General features: G+C 43.4%; 1 protein-coding gene across 3 annotated transcripts in view; it reads right to left on the bottom strand.

Annotated features, from left to right (window-relative positions):
* Positions 1 to 19,028, bottom strand: part of adkb (adenosine kinase b) — a 114,271-nt gene that overhangs the window by 53,376 nt on the left and 41,867 nt on the right. For all 3 annotated transcript variants that reach the window (XM_086196079.1, XM_086196080.1, XM_086196081.1), the window contains exons 5-6: positions 11,715 to 11,887; positions 9,244 to 9,352 (exon numbers count right to left, since the gene is read on the bottom strand). In XM_086196079.1, coding sequence (XP_086052205.1) covers positions 9,244 to 9,352; positions 11,715 to 11,887 — 282 coding nt within the window. The remainder of the gene's footprint in view (positions 1 to 9,243; positions 9,353 to 11,714; positions 11,888 to 19,028) is intronic.

The raw sequence follows: 19,028 nt of genomic DNA, 5'->3' as shown, positions 1-19,028 counted from the left end.
ACAAACCAATTAGGGGAAAGGCATGTTATTTCTCAGTTGGTGGGATATTTACTAGATGGAAAATAATCAATTCATTCTTATTTCCACAGGGTGAAGCCGAAAAGTCCTGAGCAGAATAAAATCTAGGCAGAGAGGGAGAGTAAAATTATTCATGAGAAAAATAAATAATGGGACTAAACTACCTACTAGTCATGTAATTAATCCATGCAGGCTCAGTGGAAAGAGGAGAGCACTGAGGGGAAGATTCATCATAGCTTTTTCGCCCCTCGCTCCCAGGGATACATGCCCTTCTTGTGTGGATGAGTCAGCTTACATCTTCTGACAATTGTGAGCCAAGGGCTTTGTCAAAAGGAACCACAGTTATTGTTTTGATTGGTCCCCCCTTGTTATGTTGGGAGCGCAAAATGCTTTCAAATGTGATTGTACCACAGCATCTGAAAATAAGGCACGCACATATAGAACATGAAAAAGGAGGATGTCTGCTTTTTATTTACAGAGGACAATCATTTGGCACATTGGCACTCTCCCTGGCCTCTCCTCCGCACTGGAACAAACAGCCCTATCAGTAATTGCAGGGAGCAGCCCCATTGGCCAGCTGAAGCATTAGATGCCTGGGCTCGCTGTGTCTGACATTCAAGCTGGCCAATAACGACGAACATGCGAATCAAAATGGCTCTGGCCACCTCATGACTGGAGGTCTGTGCCCAGTTGGGGTAGATGTGCAGATGCTCTGGCAGCATTTCCACTTTTGCCCCCTCAGGGTTTGGGCACCAGGCTAAACACTGGCGCAAGAGTTAAGATGCTGTGGAAAGGGGAAAAAAAATAAATAAAAGTGGCATGTGTGACAACGCCACACATGAAAAATAGATCACAGCCAGCTTGTTAGTATGGCAGGGTCGGGGGGGGGGGTGCAGAGAGACAGAGAGGAAAGGGAGGGGTAAAAAGAACTGGGTTAAGAGATTTAATGTGCTGCTGAAAATCTGACACTTGCCAGAGGTCCAAATGTTCCACCAGAGCAACGGCAGCCCTGCCGGCTAAGTCGCTATAAAGCCTCCAAAGCTGCTTACAATATACACTTGAGAAACAATAGATAAGGTGAGAGGAAAAGCCCAGACTCACTTGCCAATTTATTAGGTACACTAGGATAAAACTAATGCAGTACAGAACAAGAGCCCTGCAATAAGTATCTCCCTTCATGCGGATTACGATGTTTGGAGATGTGTTCATTCTTTTTAATAGTTATTTTGGAGGCTGTAAGTTGCTGTGTTTGTTATACTGAGGTGTTCTAAAAAAATATTATTTTTTTTTTGTAAAATATTTATTGTCTGCAGGATTATGCAAAAGGGACTTTTCACGGAACTTGTTGGAGCGTGGGCTGAGAAAGCTTACTTACGCTGGGTTTAGGACTACTGGCCTGCAACACGTGGAAATTGAAATTACCTTCTGCGATTTCTAGGCATTCGTTTAATCAATTATAAAGTATATCAGAAGTTAAACTGACATTCAGTGACAATTTTGTCCAACAAAAATTGGCTGCAGCACTTGTTGGCATATTTTCAGTTGTGGAAAACTCACAAACTTTAAGATTAAAAGAAACACACGCATAAAACAACCAGTGTGCACCAAAAAAATGGTAGAAATGCACGTGGCTGACGGGGTGCCATTGTGAAAGTGTACCATTCAGTTGTCTTTGCATCCTTGTGTTTGTCTAAAGGTGAACTTCTTCAAAAATGTACCTGAAAATGCAGAATCCTTCTTGTCGTAGTGTGTACTTTATTTCATTGACTTAAATACTTTGTTATTTTCTTACTGCTACATCAAAACCACTTTTGTGGTGATGCGCTTCACCTCTGAAGATTACGAATTTACAACTGTGTGTGTGTTTGTCAAAATGAAAGCCAAAGTGTCAACTTTTTCAAGGGAACTATGTTCGGGATTATTTCTTAGATTTCTTTTTTTAAATTTTGTTTGTGAAATCTGATGCAATACGACAAAAACATGTTACTCTTTAAACACTTTTGTTGTAAACAGATAACACAGCGGTTTACACACCAATCGTGATGGTAACAGAAAGTGCTTTATCTAATAGTTTGGTTTGATTCTGTCGCATGCACTTAAATTACTAAAGAGTAGAGGCGGTGCATCGGGTCAACCCACAGACTACAAAGACAGCACTGCTATTTATATGACATTTATGATAAAACGCTGAGGTGAAAAGCATGCATGCATGCACCTTTTGTCTTTCATTCCTTTTCCAATACACGTACTGTACAGGGGAGGTATCGTTTACTCTGAATCACTTGTGCATGTGCAGGTAATTTGAGTACTGCAGCTATATGACCTCTTATCAAATGACCACAGTTCTATATGGTGACAAGTGAGCTGCAACATCCACTGAGGAAGAACCAAAGTTGCAGCGGAGAGATCCAGGAAGAAAGTGATAAGTGGAATATTTCACATGTGTGTTTATTTATTTATTTATTAAGAGAATAGTGTCAACTCTGCAGCAAGAGAGGTAACAACAGGCCGCAAATACATTGGATATTGCTGGGAGGGAAAAAAAAAAGCACCCATAAATAGCAGAGAGAGTTAATATAACACAAATCTTGGGGATTATAAACATTACAAAATAAAGTCATTAGGCTCCTTTAAAAAGGGAAAGGCAAGAAAAATTACTGGCAATTTCTAATGGATCCAGGCCAAACTGGCAGAAGGAAGATATGCACTGGCTTATTACAGAACATAAACAAATTACAGCAACATAAAAGGGAAAAAATGAAAGGAAGAACGAATGAAGAACAGTGTTCAGCATCTGCTGCACAGAGATACACATCTGTGGTGATTCTTTGTAGGCCAGTTTCAAAAAGTCTCGAGCTGACCCCAGTGCTGCAGATGGTTTGTGGTGAAGAGAATAATCCGGCAATATTTATTCAGTCAAGGTTCTGTGCTCCAGTGTGATAATATAACAGCACCTGACACTTAACTCTACTCACTATCTTTGCCCAGGAGACACACTATCCTAAAGCGTCTGCAGTTCCATCATGTGAATCTTAATCAGATACTTAGCCAGTAGAGCAGGTTTTTACTCTCCCTGGTGAGAGTATCAACACACGGCCATCAGGCACAATTCGCAGCCGCAAAGTGGCTATTTATTTTCTGCTCAGCATTACTTGACAAATAATTACTCAGTCTATTCAATTAAGCCGTGGAACTCACACAAATGGCCACAAAATCCCAGTGTAGGACTGAAACATTATTCTGTGTTTTACAACTTGGGCTCATGAATAAAAAGGCACATTCACACAGCGAGTGTTTTGATGCAGAGGGAGTGTGGGGACAAGGTGATGGAAAGTAGAAATATTATTAAGGCTGAACTATTTCATCGCCTTTACAGGGAGGAAAAGGAAAACAGACTTGTTGTCAGAGGAGCAGCTGCACACAGTAATCTGGGGTGAAAGGACATGGTGTTTTCCCTGCTGAAGGAAAAACTGTTTTTACAATGAAACATGGGTGTATGAGGAGAAAGTAACTGCATGCTGCTGGAGTAATATGGCGTACAGCCTGGAGGCCTGCCAGAGTCCAAAACATGCCCCCCCAAGAGACAATTACCCAAGATACAGTGGATTAAAGCATTTTTCCCCTTGTTGTTTAAATTATGGGGCTGGAAATAAAGACTCCCAAAATAAAACCAGCTTGGCCCTGCCAACTTTTAAGTATTTCCACACACATTTCTTGCAAGAAAAAAAAAAATAAATGAAAAAAAATAAACTGCAATAAATCTGAACCAAAACATATGCCACTGAGCATGAAAAGAACACCTCCGTCCTAAATTCATAGGAATAAAACGAGGTGAACTTTGACCCCCTGTGAACTATTTCAAACTATTTGACAAACCCACCCTGTTTGGATTGGAACTATTAAAGCAAATAAATGGAATGATAAGAAATGGTGGAACTTTTACTCAAGTACTATAATCGAGAGTACTCGGTACCCTGTGTATCTTTGACTTCACTGTACCTGTTTTTCTTTTTTACAATCATCTTATAAGCTCACCTACTTTGCATTTATTAGCACGATAAACAGGTAATTACTACATAATAACCTACTTAAAAATACTGTAGATGTTTGCAGATATAAATTTTTACAATTTGACACCAATCAACTCTTCCTCCAGGCACACTGTGTGGGGTCTGCCTTCTTCACCGAAGTTATAATTTACAAATACAACATGTAACTGTTTACATACTGCTTGTAAAGCTCAATATAAAGGCTTAAAATGAAGTAATATCAATTGAAATAGTTATTATTTGGCTAATAAATCATTAAAATGTATCGGTAATAACATCGTGCAAATACCAGGAAACAAGGTTTAATTTTCACAGACAAAATATGACTCAGTGCAGTGTAGGAGTGCACTTCATGCACTCTGGGTTTAATTTTACAGCTAAAACACTACATCATATAGCAATATTAAGCCTTTAAAATAGTGTATGGTACATAATGTGTGTCTAATTTATCTAAAAAAAACATTCCCTTGGTTGATATTCAAAAATCCAATCAGCACAATTTATTTATTCTCTTTATAATGGCTTTACTTACAGTCTTTTGATAGTTTTAAGTGAGAGTTGTTACTTTTACTTCAGTCTGAATGCGTCTTTAACCGCTGCCTCATGTGGTAAATTAATATCAGGCGAAGGATAAGATGTATAAATCCCTCTGATGAGTGAAAACCACTGTCTCTGCTTGCATCATTTGGCCTCTCCACTAACCAGTCTCCGCCCAGTCAGGCCTGCGGGGCTGTGGAGCTGGCTGCTCCCCCAGCAAGGCCGGGACAGCCCATACATCCCACTGGCAAGGGACACCCCGCTGAGAGCCAATCACCAGGCTCGCACTCCTGACAGCTCATTACCTCTCAATTAGGCAGGTGCACCTCCACGCACAGACTTCTGACAAATCCAGCCCTCCCAGATGCATGTTTAACATTTGGGAGAATTATATAGTGACAGCAAACACTAAACACCTCACCCTTATCACTTGATTGCCTCAAGATTGAAATCCTATAATTGGCCAAGGCCGGCGGGAGGAGAAAAAAAAAGCCAATAAATATGATGCTGTCAGCTTGTAATTGAACAATTATGAATTCATATTCATACAACACTTGCTGGCAATTACAAAATGCCATCTGATTAGGCGCAATTTGAAATGACATTGTTCAACGGTAAAGACGCTGCAGTGTCAGCCTAATAAAGACAAGACGCATCATAGCGGTCGCTCGACCACCGACATGACCTCCAGAGATGGGAGACATGCTGACACAATGGCTCGGCCGCTGGTGGACAAAATTTGGCGCCCGTCGCTCTTTGTCCCCTAAACTGAAGCACAGGCTCACTCAAACAGAAAAAAATAACAACATTGAGGGTTGACTTTCAGATTTTAGCACCAGTGGGCACAGATTGTGCACATAACAAAGCAAAACCAAGAGGAAAAAATGTCGATCCCTTGAGAACAGATTCAAATCAAGATGAAATGATTTACAAATCTATTTAATAAGGCTTGCCAGAAGTCAAACTTGGCATGTAAATGCGGTGGGGATTAAATTTCATCGGCAACCAAGACTGTAACTGATCGCCTGCAGACAAAGGGGGAGCCTGCCAGTTTTTTCTCCCCCCACCCTCCACTTCTCTTCCCTCCCACCCTCCCTCTTTCACTTCACTGCCTGCATTTTGCCTCGTGATCCCTCCCTTGCTATGTGGAAGGACAGGGGCAGTGCAGAGTGGTGCAGTATAGAGTGAGAAGGAAGAAGAAGAGAAAAGACAGCAAAAGGGGAGAGGGAAGGAGGGAGGAGATGGAGGAATATTGGAGATAAAGAGCAGAGGAAGGGGAGAGGATGGGAGGAGGATAGAAGCAGAGAAGCTCAAGGTCAGGATGAGGACAGAGTGGTCCTCGGAGTTGGACAGAGACACCGCCGCAGTCCCCTCTGTGCTAATCAGCCCTTCGCACGGCTGATGAGGTGTCAGTTAGTTGTGTATGTGGAAAACCTCTCCCTTTGCTTTTTTGGCTACAAATTACAGGGGCTGGTGGGGCGGAGTAACAATGTGTGTGAGTGTGTGTGCGCATAAGTGTGTGTATGTGTGTCACTCTGTAAGCAGGCTGACGTGCTGCTTGTGGTGCCAGTATTGCGCTTTTTTTTCTGCTTCTGCCCTCCCCTTTGGCTCTCTTCCTTGCATATTATGCTACAGTGACTGAAGCTGAACTCAGCTTTTCCCTGCAGCGAGGGCAAGAAAACGCCAATTAATGCTATGTGCAGTGCACCAGCATTAACAGTGCGAGGTATAGCGACCTCAACTTGCTTTGCTGTTTGGAAAAAGGCAGGCTAGCTGTTTTTAGCTGCTGATGCTACATATGATGTGATTATCTTTACGCTGCAACTTTAATCCCATTAGTGGTAGCCTCAATCTCATCGCTCAAACTTCAGATTAACTTGCTACAAGTGGTTGCGTATCACTGACGATCCATGGCCTCTGGTCGCCACGCCGCTGCTAGCCACTTCCATGTGTGCACGCGAGTTAACAGGGCTTGTGCTGTTAGCTTAGGGGGTAAATGAACAGCTTCCATAGCTGTGCTCAGGTTTGTGACCTAACAGCACTGCAGCTTGTGTCTCATTGGGTGAGTTTTGTGTATCAGGCCAGTTGGCAGGGACGAGTGTCTCCTCCATCTATCCTTGGGTTATCTCTAACCATCTGTGCCCAGTCATTAACAGGCCTTTTTACAGTCAATTCTTCCCCTCCTCTTCATTTCTGCTACTTATATGACCAGGAGATACACCACGAGCTTATGTATGGTCTTTTTTTAAATCATTATTATTATTATTATTATTATCTGGATGTAAATGGCATAAGTTAAAAGAGGCCGTTTTATTAGCTGGGGCTAAATAGAGCTGTGGAGCCATAGGTTAATTCAAAATGGCATCATGGAGGATGCATCAAGCAGTGGAGATCAAATTACAGGGCAAAGCGCTCAGTGGTAAGAAAAACAAGCCAGTGGTATGCTGCAGAATGTGTGCGTGCACGGTGTGTGCGTTTAGCAGCAAGTGTATGTGTGTATGGGGGGGGGGGCAAAAGGAGATGAAGAAGAGGAGGAGGGTGGTGTCCGCAAGGGGAGGGGGGGTGGAATGAAAGTGGCAGTGAGAGTAAAGGCGGGGTGGGAGGGGGCTAACTGGGCCAGCTTGCACACATCACCCCCTCCAATTAGAGTCACTCATCTCCTCTTCACACAATACACCACCCTCCATTTCTGATGTTTACAATCGTCGCGGAAAGAAATAACTGTAAACATCACTGCAGCAATGATGGTATTCAACACCACAAAAATATATCCTCTGCCTGAAATGCTTTGAGCCACCCCCCCCCCCCACACACACACACACACACTCACACACACCCCCCCCCCCCCACGCCTTTGTTATTGGTCTTTGTGCAATGATTTGCCTAAGGACCCAGATTTCCTAGCAACAGCCTGCCACCGAACATTTGGCAGGAGTTCAACATTCTCTCTCTTTGTGAGAAATGGCAGTGCTGCCTCCCTGCTCTGCGTCTGCCACCGGCCCTGCTGCTGCTGCTGCTGCTGCTGCTGCTGCTGCTTCAGGATGAGCCAGACTGGCTGCAAGAGCCCTCTAATAATTCTGTTTTCATCCAATCACACCACATAGTAGCAGGCACCTTGAGAGAGACTGCCAGGAATCATCAATCACATCTTTAACACACATGCTCTGACAAACACCAACGCACGTGCGAGCAAATAACATGCTAACATACACACACGCATGCTTTCCGGTAATTAAATTTACAGATTAGAGTGTACAAGACCGCCTATACCACCCAGCAGTCATTTTAATTAAAATCAACAAAGCACATTTATACACAGCAGAGGTTAGTGCAGTGAGAGGAGGAGAAAATGTACAATCTGCCTGTAAATTGGGTAAATACATCTGAGTACTCTCGACAAGGTTAATGGAGAGAGGAGGCCTTAGCGAACACTGGTCCAGACACGCCACACAGTATTAAGTGGGAATAGCTGTGGCAGTGTATCTGGCTAAGTACTTTATAAGTGAGAATGGGAGTCTAATAAAGCGAATGATCCCCCCTGTTTTGACAAAGAGGCCCCCGGAGGGACGCTGAACACTACGTTTGAGATTCCAAGCACTGACAAACACCCATTTGTGGCCCTTCTATCCCCCCTCAAATCCCACGGAAGCTTTTTCCCTGCGCGCAAGACTGTCGGATGTGGGCAATACCCAACTGCCAATTTGCAGAGGATGTGCCATGTTTGCTAATGTGAAGCAGAGGCTAAAAAGGAGACCACACAAACTCTGGAGGATGGACTGACTGATCTGCTTTCTGGCACGACAGCTTTTTTTCTTTCTTTCATTCTTTCTTTCTTTTTTTTGGTGTTTGTTTCTGCGACTGGGCAGCTAATTATGAAACCTCCATCATTATTCACCCTATGTTTACAGGGTTTGTGGGGAACAGGGGGAACATTGTGGACTTCACTTGGGACAATATGCCAGGGAGTATGTTGATTGCTTTGCTGCGATGGTGATTTATGCCGATAATGACCTGCTTAAAGACGTGGAATGCAGTGCAATTTCAAGGCTATCATCTTGACTTGAGATCAGAGAAAATGTTGATCTGCTAGAATTAAACATAATCCCAAAAAGTGAAACATGAGCGTAGCAGACCATCCTTCTCCAGAAGCTGTAAGTGAAGACATTACCTCAGTGCTGCAAGCTTGAGAGTGTGTGTGTGTGTGTGTGTCTGTGAGACTGTCTGAGAGCACATCTGTCCTCCTCAATCTGTGTGTGTGTGTGTGTGTTTTGTCTGTAAGGCGAATAATGTGTAGGAGGGGGTAAAGCCGAATGAACCCACATAATCAATTTTCACACTCGCAGCACCTGTTGCCTTGTCTTCATGTTAAAAGAAATGAATGAATGCATTACATGTAGAACAATTTCACAGTGTGCTGCAGTTTCAGGCACAAAGATGAAGGGGGGAAAAGTGGTGAGAATGGAGCTGCATTGTCTCAAAAGGTAACATAGCTCATTTCACTTGAGGAAAGATGAATGGATATATTGACAATGCAGAAAGCGCGCAGAGGAATTTCCTGAATAAAGCCTCTTAACATTTTGTCCTCTTCTGGCAATAGAGTTGTGAAGCAGTCATTTTGAAAGTAGAGGGTCTCACTTACCGCAATATAATAGACCTTGGCTTTCTTCACTAGCTCCCAGTTGCTGTCCAAGTCCAGGTGTTTTTCCTTTTTGTAGCAGTTTGCCGCTGCCAGGTTAGCAACAAGGGACCTGCCGAGACAGACCCCATAAATCTTAAATTCAGCTTATCATCCATCTTAATTTTGTCTAAAAAACATCCGAAAAACACACTCAACAAGCCACAGACTTTCCTTTTGTTCGTTCAAGATATAAAAGGATGATAATGGTTTCTTAGAATGTGTGAACAAAGGTGAAATTAAGTCATCAATGGTGTCTTTATGTTGCATCCGAGCAACTAGGAGAGAGGAGTAAGATAAACACAAGGGGTTTTTCAAGGCCGACAATGAGGCACTGCCACGTTATTCATATTACCATGTCACCTGGATAAGTGCATTGCTTAAAAATACCTCTGAAAATACAACAGAAATGCATTACGAGATGAACACTTGAGCAGTGAGGAGTGGTTGAAGCAGGTAGCGTTATCTTAACATAGCTCATTAGTCAGTCTTTGCATGCTGCGTCTTTATGAGCGGCCATCAAAATGAGTGCAAGCATCATCACTGCTTAGGGAGGGAGGGTGGGGGGTCTGAGGGTGTGGGGACTGTTCAGAAGAGAGGAAACTATCCGACAGGAGGTGCAACAGAGAAAGGTACAGCCTGACAGGTTGACGGTTGATTGTGATGCTGAAGACTTCAATATGACAGCTGGATTGGAACTTGACTTGACTGGACTAGATTTGACAGGAGGTTAGAACAACTAAGACAGTGTCATGGCCGAATTACCGAGGTGGTTCAGTAGGTAGTACTCTCCACATATTGCTCCAGCGACTGATATAACTAAACTAAATATCATCATTAGCAACTGGAGAACCGCAGAGCAACTATCTAACATCCGCTATATTTGCTGTTTCCTCTCCATATGAACCTTGAAACTCTGTATGAACCCCTGGAGTAAGCCACAGTTGATTATACTTAAGTAAGACTTCAAAAGAAACTCGGCTGACTAGTTTCCCGATATCCTTCAATTTATTTTTGCCAGATGACATGTTACCGTAGCCTGTGAGTAGACACCAAAATAGAACAGTTTTAACTTTATTCTGTTGTTTACTTGTTAAATAGATTTTTTTGGCTGAATCCAAATCAACATGGGGCATCAAAATGTCTTTAGCATTAGTATTTTAGCATTTACTCGCACCACCTCATCTCAGGTCATCCACAGATGTGAGGAGATTAGCTTGAGATGCTAACACAGTGAGTACATGTACAGGTATACACCAGGCTCCTTCATGCTACTCTCTGACACCTTGTGGGGAACAAAGAGGTCCCGCAAGATAAGACTGCTAGCATGTTCAGGCAAAAATTTCAGGCACAAACAAATGGTACTTTAATTTATGTAACTAAGCACAAACTAGCAAAAACTTTCACATTGCTGGAATTGTTTCAAAATAGCAGAACTGAAATGTTTTTTTAGAGAGGCTGATGCAAAATGAGCTGCAGTTATCAAACCAATCCTCCAAGATCCTGAACAGATTGACTAATTAAAACCTTCGATCACACATGTAACAACTGAATAAAACAATTTCCTGCTGCGTTTGTTCATCCTACAGTATCCGTCAAGATTATAAATTAAATTGTCAGATTTAAATTGGGGCTCTGTATCCTTTTCAAGACTTGTACTAGTCAAAGCCCTGGGGTTGTGACATACTGGCTACCAGTCCTTCAAAGTCATCACCCTTACAATCTGTCCCTGCCCGCGACCTTTCCTCTGGCCTCCTGAGCTGTCTGTGAAACACCTGTAAGAAATATTACAGAGCTCGTCTCCCTGAGCACGGCATCTGACCTTTTCAAGTGTCAGAGCTCACATCAAACAAGCCCACTAAGACCATTCAGCAGGGCAGGCTCCCGGGGAGACTGAGGTCCAGTCTCTGACTGACTGACAACTTTGGTAGCCTCAGATGAAGGGCTGAAAAGAAGGAGAGTGTTTAGAGAAGCAGGTTATTGATCCACACCTAGTCTATCATGAACTGGATCCCTCACTGTTAGTGATATTTGTGTGTGAACGTGTGCGCAGGCTCTGACCTCTGCTGTCTCGAGCGTGCTGATGATGATACTAGCGTGAGAGTCACCAGAGACGCTAAAGCCCCTTTTACAGCATACAAGGCTGACAGGTGAGAGCTGGGATAGCCCAGCCATCTCTAACACATTGCTACTGTCAGCCTATAGATGGATGACAACCCACTGGGGCGGCAGAGACTGAGCGGGGGCCTAGAAAAACACACTCAAGCTGTTCTTTTTCCTTTTGATGTGTGAGCCCAGCTATGATTCCCTGTTATGACTTCCAGCCCTGAGGAGACAACTGACTGCCTGAAGATGTAAAAATGAACCAAAATGACTCTTTTTAATCCGAGCTAAAGGGTCGTTTGATGGTCAGGGGTGACTGAAAGGTGGCTAACCTATTATCCCCGGTGATACAAGCTGCACAGGTTCCAGTTGGCTCCTCGTTTTGTTCATAATAATGGGCGTCAACGTGAGCTTCTTCGGCCTTCTTCTTCAGGATCTCCCCGAAACGATCGGCACCAATGCACCCGAAGAACGTAGCCACCTTGTGGGGTTTCTGGATCATCCACTAGGAGAGGGGGAAATACAAACAGCAATTAGAGCCAGCTCAGTTTACAAGATATAAGTCTGTTTGAAGGGTCAAGTTCAGCTAAGGCAGATGGCACACAAACTGTAGCTTCACAGCAAACATACTGCTGGTGATATATGAGGGCTGTGAGCTGTCGTAAACAACCCGAGACCAATTCCACTCCACACAGAGGCACTATTCTCATCCAAGCGCTCCTTCCTCCCTGTATGCTAAAAACAGTCTCATCACCTTATTTACACAAACCCCATAATTCAAGGCTCCATCCCACTTAGACAAACACAGACTCTGAGTGTGACAGTGTGTACCTGCTACCACAGGACACTCCCCAAAACTGCTTGTTGGCGCTTTTTTTTTTTTTTTTTTTTGGACTCAATAGATCTCATGTACTCAGTGACTTTTTCTCCTGATGAGAGAGGAGGAAGAAGAGGAGGAGGAGGAGGAAGTGGAGGCTGCTCAAATTCTACAGCGCTCAGGTTTAACCTCCAAAGATTTATTGACGTACAGTGCGTGCTGCTGTTTGCTCATTTTATTGCAGCCTCCTGTTTTGTTGCTGACAGGGGCCCCTTGTGAATGAGATGTTGCTGCTTTCGGGGATGACCTGTATATGTGTGAAATTAATCATTTCACACGACCAAATAGCATCTCGGTAGGGGAAGAAAATGCATTTTCATCACCCATCCTGAGACGTTCTCCTGTTATTTTGTACTCAACCCCTATGGTCTCTCCGGGTAACCAGTTCAGATGTGTGTGTGTGTGTGTGTGTGTGTGTGTGTGTGTGTGTTTGGGGTGGGGGGTCAAATAGAAAAATAAAATTACCAGGGAAAACTAAAGTCAGTATTCTAAGAAAGGCTCAGGTATGTTTTCAGACCAGTGCTGCCAATTTACAAATGCAGGCTGATCAGGGAGGATTTGTGGCGCTGACTGATTAAACTGGGGCCGCTTATTTTTATCATCGGCTCTATTAATATTGATACCCTTGATGAACAATTCTCCATCCAAATTTTGCTCCAGTTCAAATCAATTCCTTGATGTCCATTGCGATGCTGCAAAATTAAAATTAGGTCTCAACAGTGGTACGTACATAAAGGACAAGCAGACACACTCAAAGCAAATATGTTAAGTATGAAAACAACAGTGAACAAAGCAGAATTAAATATGATATTGTGTAAATGTTACAGATTATTACCTCAAATATGCAGGATATTAACTTAGTAATATTACACTTATATAAAGCCTGTTTATTTGGTCATTTTTCAGCACTTGGTTAGAAACTTTCTTCAGTAGCGCTTTTCAACACATTTAAAGAGCAAAGCTGCGGCATTTGTGGGCGCTGCCATCTTAACCTCACCTAAAATTGCACTTTTTTTTTCAGAGCTGCACTTAAAACCTCAAAAGAATTCAATTTAGAGTGAGAGAAGAGGCAATAAATCATAACAACAAGTAGTAGTAACAACTGGAAAAAATACATCAGTGGCATGAATGAAAAACTAGTAAACAATTATCAAAAGAATTGTTGATTAATTGCCTGCTGACAGACTAATTGTTTCAGCAATAGTGCCAGCAAAATGAACAGCATTAATAACATAAGTGCTGCATCTGGGAGTGGGAGCAGGTCTACAGCATGTCATCCTCGTGGTACAGTCATTCAGCTGATGAACCCCCCCCCATGCCCCTTTGCTGATATAAACAAACATGCACGCGCAAATCCACAGCGAAAGCCAACAGCTCTTCTTCCCTAACCTCTTGCTGCAGGCACCTCACACTTATCAAGGTCACTGGCTCGGGTACACGTCAAGTCCAATCTGATTTTCCCTTCACCGTGATGAGCTCCGAATCCAAGGTTAGGGGCTGCAGGCTGTAAATAATGACAGCACGGCCCCTCCATTTGCAGGCCTCTCAGGTGGGAATAGAGAGGGCCACTCAGGCACCCCCCGTCCCTCTGATGACAGCATGGTGAATCACAGTGCAACCACGACCTCGCAACCATATCACCCCCCCCAATCCTCCTCCCCTCCCATCTCAACTCTCCTGCCTCCTCCACCTCCTCTTCCTGTCTCTCTGACCGTCGGCTGTACTCTCACTGCCAACTCAGCTTGTCATTTTACAGGGTCGTTAACAGACACACATACACTAACATGTGCATGAGTACACAGTGCACCCACGCAGGGAAAAGGCTGACACACACACACACACACACACACACACGCATGCAGTGAGAAATCCTTTCTGTTGCCACAAAATCAAAACCTACCTCCCTTCTTGAAAAAGACACCCTTGCTATTGCCAGAAGCTCTTTTCCTTCTCTAATAAACACAAAGCAGCAACAGATAAGAAGAAAATGTCTTCATTATGAGCATGTAAAAAAAAATGCATCTTACATTTCTTCTTTCTTTCTTTTTTTCCCTTTTCTATCTCCTCTGTGGTGCACAGAAACAAGGGAGTTATATCAATTCATTTCCATCCCTGGCACCCTGCAGACAATCCCTCTGCATTCCCAGATTATGTGAGATAATACAGCCATTATGACAAAAGCACTATTCGCGGGGTCACCAAGAGGTCAACCAACCCTGCGCTGGGTATTCATGCTTAGTCACATCCCAATTATACCATAGTGCCAGAGGCAGAAATTGGCAAATGTACATCAAGGCGCTTCATTACTGAGGGCCGCTCCAGTGAAATTAAGCAGCAGATGAGACAGAGTGAGATTTGCCCCTGGCGGCATGTTAGAGAGGGAGAGAGTGTGTGTGTGTGTGTGTGTGAGAGTGAGAGAGAGAGAGAGAGAGAGAGAGAGTGAGAGTGAGGAGGAGGAGGAGGAGGAGGAGGGGCGGTATGAAGTAACAGATTTTTCTGAGGGTGCTGGGAGCTTGTAGCAGCTCATGTATATTTACTTAACTAGGGAGAATGCTGGTCCCCAAAGATTAATGAGTTCCCATGATACACCACAGCGACATATCTTGAGGTACGGTTGAGATACGAGAAGGAAACCTAATACAAACAAGTGAGGAGAAATATCCCTGAAAAGCAAGGGAGGGGGGTTAGGATGCTGCACAGGCATGCTAGCTGAAGGCAAAGTGATAAGTATACATTATGTTAAGTGGAAAATAAGTCTGCCGTCTCTTTCTGTTTGGAATCCGTTTACCCAAATAATCTCCCACCCAACACTTGCCCCAGGGCTCCCGGATAGCTATTAATTATGACATCTCTTGGTTCCAAGGAGCCCCTCTCTTGGGGAGCTGACCTGGGCCAGCTCCTCCAACATCTAGCAGCTGCCACTCTTCACTAGCCGCAGCCGCCTCGCGTGGCAGCTTCCAGGAGCGCAATTATATTGCCTAGATGAGATGAGGCGGCTGAATGTTTGGGACTTTAGTGCTCAGGCTGTCATTAGCACTATAAACTATTATATTCCCTCTCCTCTTCTAGTCTCTCGCTTGCTGCTGTATATTGATGACGTGGTAATGGGATCTCTAGTTAGATATTCCTCCTGTAAAAGCACTGTCTTGTTTCTCGTCACCCCCCCCCCCCACACACACACACACACACACACACTCACACACCCCCAGGGGTCAATGTATTCTCTCTCAGAGTCGCTGCGAATCATTTCTGCTCTATTAATGATGCAATTCCAATGCAATTCAGATCTACTGAAGGCGCTGGGCTTTTGCGGGGAAGTTGATAGATGACACTGTGTGTTATCCTGCAGCTCGACAACAAAGCGGCGCCTTCTGCAAATCACCGGGAAGCTGGTTAGCCATCACTCCGGTTCTCATCCTCTCACACTGCTCTGTTTGTCTTTAAAAACAAGGATAGAAGAGAAGTCTCCATTCTCCACACTTCATCTCACCAGCGGGGTTCTCTTGAGAAGAACATGTCCGTACCTAATGATGGTCACATTAATTTTAGGCTTATCAACCCGGCCTAAATTCAATAGGGCTATTTATAGAGGTCTAAAATAGCAGACTGAAAGGGTGCTGAATGCCAGGGTGGCCTAAAACAACCTCTTCTTCCTCCAGAGTCTCTTTAGAGCCAGAGGTAGAGGGCTGAACACTGTTTCTTTTAACTGTGTAGTTAAAACAACTAGCAAACATCTGCCCATCACGAGCTGTCATGGCTGGAGCATTCTATATAAAGCACGGCAGAGCAGAGGGCCCTCGCCATGAGCGCTGACACTGATGAGGTCTGGCAGCTTCCATTAAATCACTCTCTCCTGTAAAGTGCCGGGGCATCAAAGCAACTGACCGAGGATTTTTCACTCAATCAGGTAGCACACAAGCCCCCCCACTAAGCCACACGCACCCTCTCTTCCCTGTCCTCGCCGGGGTCGGAGCCTTCTGGTCAATAACCCCAATCAGTTCAATTTCATGCACAGTTAGCTATGTTGGGGTGCATCGCTCACATCGGGGTTAAATATTATGACTTTTGTTGTTTTTTTCTTGAATTTTTTTTCTCTCTCCCATGGAATGGATGATAAAGAGGGTGGAGATGTGTATTGTGTAAAAGTGGATACTAGCCAGGGCTAGCATGGTTATTTTAACTCTGCCTCACCACAGCGGGCTCTCTGCCAAGCCATTAAAAGTCTCTGCGCTCTGCTTCAGTGACACAGCTAAAAGAATAGAGAGCAAGTGAGAGGAGAGCTGTAAATGATCAACACGATAATGAGCTGATTATCAGTCAAAGGCATGGATAAGCTCTCTTTCCAGTAATTTCCTTTCAGATCAGTCAACCACATTCTCTTCTCTGCAATCAACTCTCAATGGGGAAGCATAGCATGTAGCCCGATGGGAATCCGGCCCATATCAGCTTCAAATACCCAGATCCTCATTGTCTTCTGATCAGTGCCTGGCTCGTCCCTTGCTGACACACCAGCATGGCGGTGAGGCTTGTGTATCACCTCAAGTCTGCTTTTGAAATGGCTGTTGCACAATTATCCTGCAGCTTTAGGGTTTGCCTGTAATATGATATCAAGCTGATGTGTGTTTTTAATGATGTTCAAATGTACAGTGCAATCTGTTAGTATAATCCATCCATCAAATCCATCCATCCATCCATTTTCTACTGCTTATCCTGTTAAGGGTGGCGGGGGGCTGGAGCTGCCTTCGGGCGTGAGGCAGGGTTCACCCTGGACGGGTCACCAGTCCATCACAGGGCCAACACATAGAGACAAACAACCATTCACACTCACAGTCACACCTACAGTCAATTTAGAGTATCAATCAGTCTCGTCTCACGTCTCTCGTCGTCAGACTCACACAGAAAGATCCCGTGATGGAGCCGGGACTCGAATCTGAAACCTTCTTGCTGTGAGGCGACAGTGCTGACCACTGCACCACCGTGCCCCCTGTTCGTATGCTGTATAGATTAATTTCCCATTGTTTGGGGTCTTGAATTTATTTTGTGGAGGATAACAGTGATGAAGAACCACTATAGCCATCGCCATTTTTGTTAGGACAATCTTGAATTAATCGATATAACCATACTTGCCATACCTCAATCTAATCCTCAACTTCAATTTCTATCATCCTACCAACTTTTTTTTTATCAAAATCTTTTTACAACTTCTTGACTTTTTCTGCTAACGGACAAAAAAATGTCAGTGATCACATGACCTCCACGGTAGAGGAAAAGATGTGAGTTTTTAATATTTGAAATATATAATAAAATATTTGAAATTATTTAGAATATGTCTTTTTTCAATCAAGTGTGAAACCAGCCTCTAGTAGAGTTACATTACATTGTTGTTGTTTTTTGAAGCCTCTTTCTAAATTTCTTTAAAACCCTAACAAAAGTATGGAGAAGAATTTGCTGTAATTAAAAACATACTAGATTTTAGGACTTAACTGTCTGCCAAACTTTCTCTGCAGGTCTAGTCTGAAAGTGCTTCTTCTCATCAGAAAGTTATGAACAGTTCAAAGCTGTGATGGAAAAGTCAAGATCGTCTTATATCCTGGAAAACTTGGTAAATCGCCTCAAGAATTAATGATTCAATTTCATGGGACGTTTAGAAGGAACATTTTTATGTGTTTTTCCAGTCAGTGTGGATGCTAGACGTCGTTAATTTGGGCAATAAAAATCCACGGGATGTTCTGCATTGACATGACGACAGTGTTTGTTCCACTTCTGACACCAGTATCTTCATTTGACACGTGCGTTGATGCTATTGATGTTAAAAAATAACGAAGGGCTGTTTCAGCTTGGATTTCTGGTTGGCTTGGATCTAATAATGATGATTTCATCCCCCCCCCCCCCAAAAAAGACAAGTCCCGAGGATGATAAACAACTAAAATGGCATCGTGTTGCAGTCATGAATTTCAACGATGCAGTTTTTGTCGGACACTGTAGTCGATACCAACACTGAAAGATCCACTACCACAAGTGTGTTTTACCAGTTTTAAATAAAGATAACCTGGACAGACAATCAGGACCAGCGGGGCAGAGAAGGCAGACGACCTTTCAATGAGTAACCCTGCGCTTTGGCCAACTCAGCAAAGTGACAAGAGAAAGCTACGGAATATATGCCTGGTTTACTGCTCCTTTTACAAAATATCCTTATTTTACCTCAAATACTACAGAATTTTTTTCTAGAAGGGGACTTTTTTTTGTTTTTAACATGTCCTTTAGTGTCAAACTTGTTTTGGCTTCAAGTTTTTACATGATACTGTGATAAGGCATGTTTGTCGTTGATCTAACAACTCCTATTACATTTGCGTTCGGTTTTCTCCACCAGGAGTTGAGTATTTGAGATGCCTTACTAATTTTTTTTCATGCACAGAGACTCCATTGAGGGATTTTTTTGGTGTTGGGGGCTCAAGTGCAGTGCCACTTCATGTATGCACTGCAGGACTCAAGCAGGAGGGTTCAGTTTTCTCAGTCAATATAGCAAACACTGAGGAATTCATTGCGTCAATCAACTACATTTACCATCAATGCTGAATGGATGCAAATGGAAAAATTCACTCTTTTGAGTGTGTTAAAGGAAGTTAGGGTGAACAATGAGTGTTTTTGCAACTTTCTGCTATTTTTAGTAGTGCAGGAGGGAAAGATAGAGGCACATTTTAAACATTGTGCAAATGCAAATCAGTGCCTGTTTTCATCAGCTACTGTATGCAAGGAACCTTACACGGGG

This window comes from Aulostomus chinensis, chromosome 23, assembly GCF_037954235.1.
Source record: "Aulostomus chinensis isolate RoL2024-O1b breed Wild chromosome 23, RoL_Achi_v1.0, whole genome shotgun sequence".
Classification (NCBI taxonomy): Eukaryota; Metazoa; Chordata; class Actinopteri; order Syngnathiformes; family Aulostomidae; genus Aulostomus; species Aulostomus chinensis.
The sequence above is the reverse complement of the archived record's forward strand: the minus strand, read 5'-3'. Positions and strand labels throughout refer to the sequence as shown.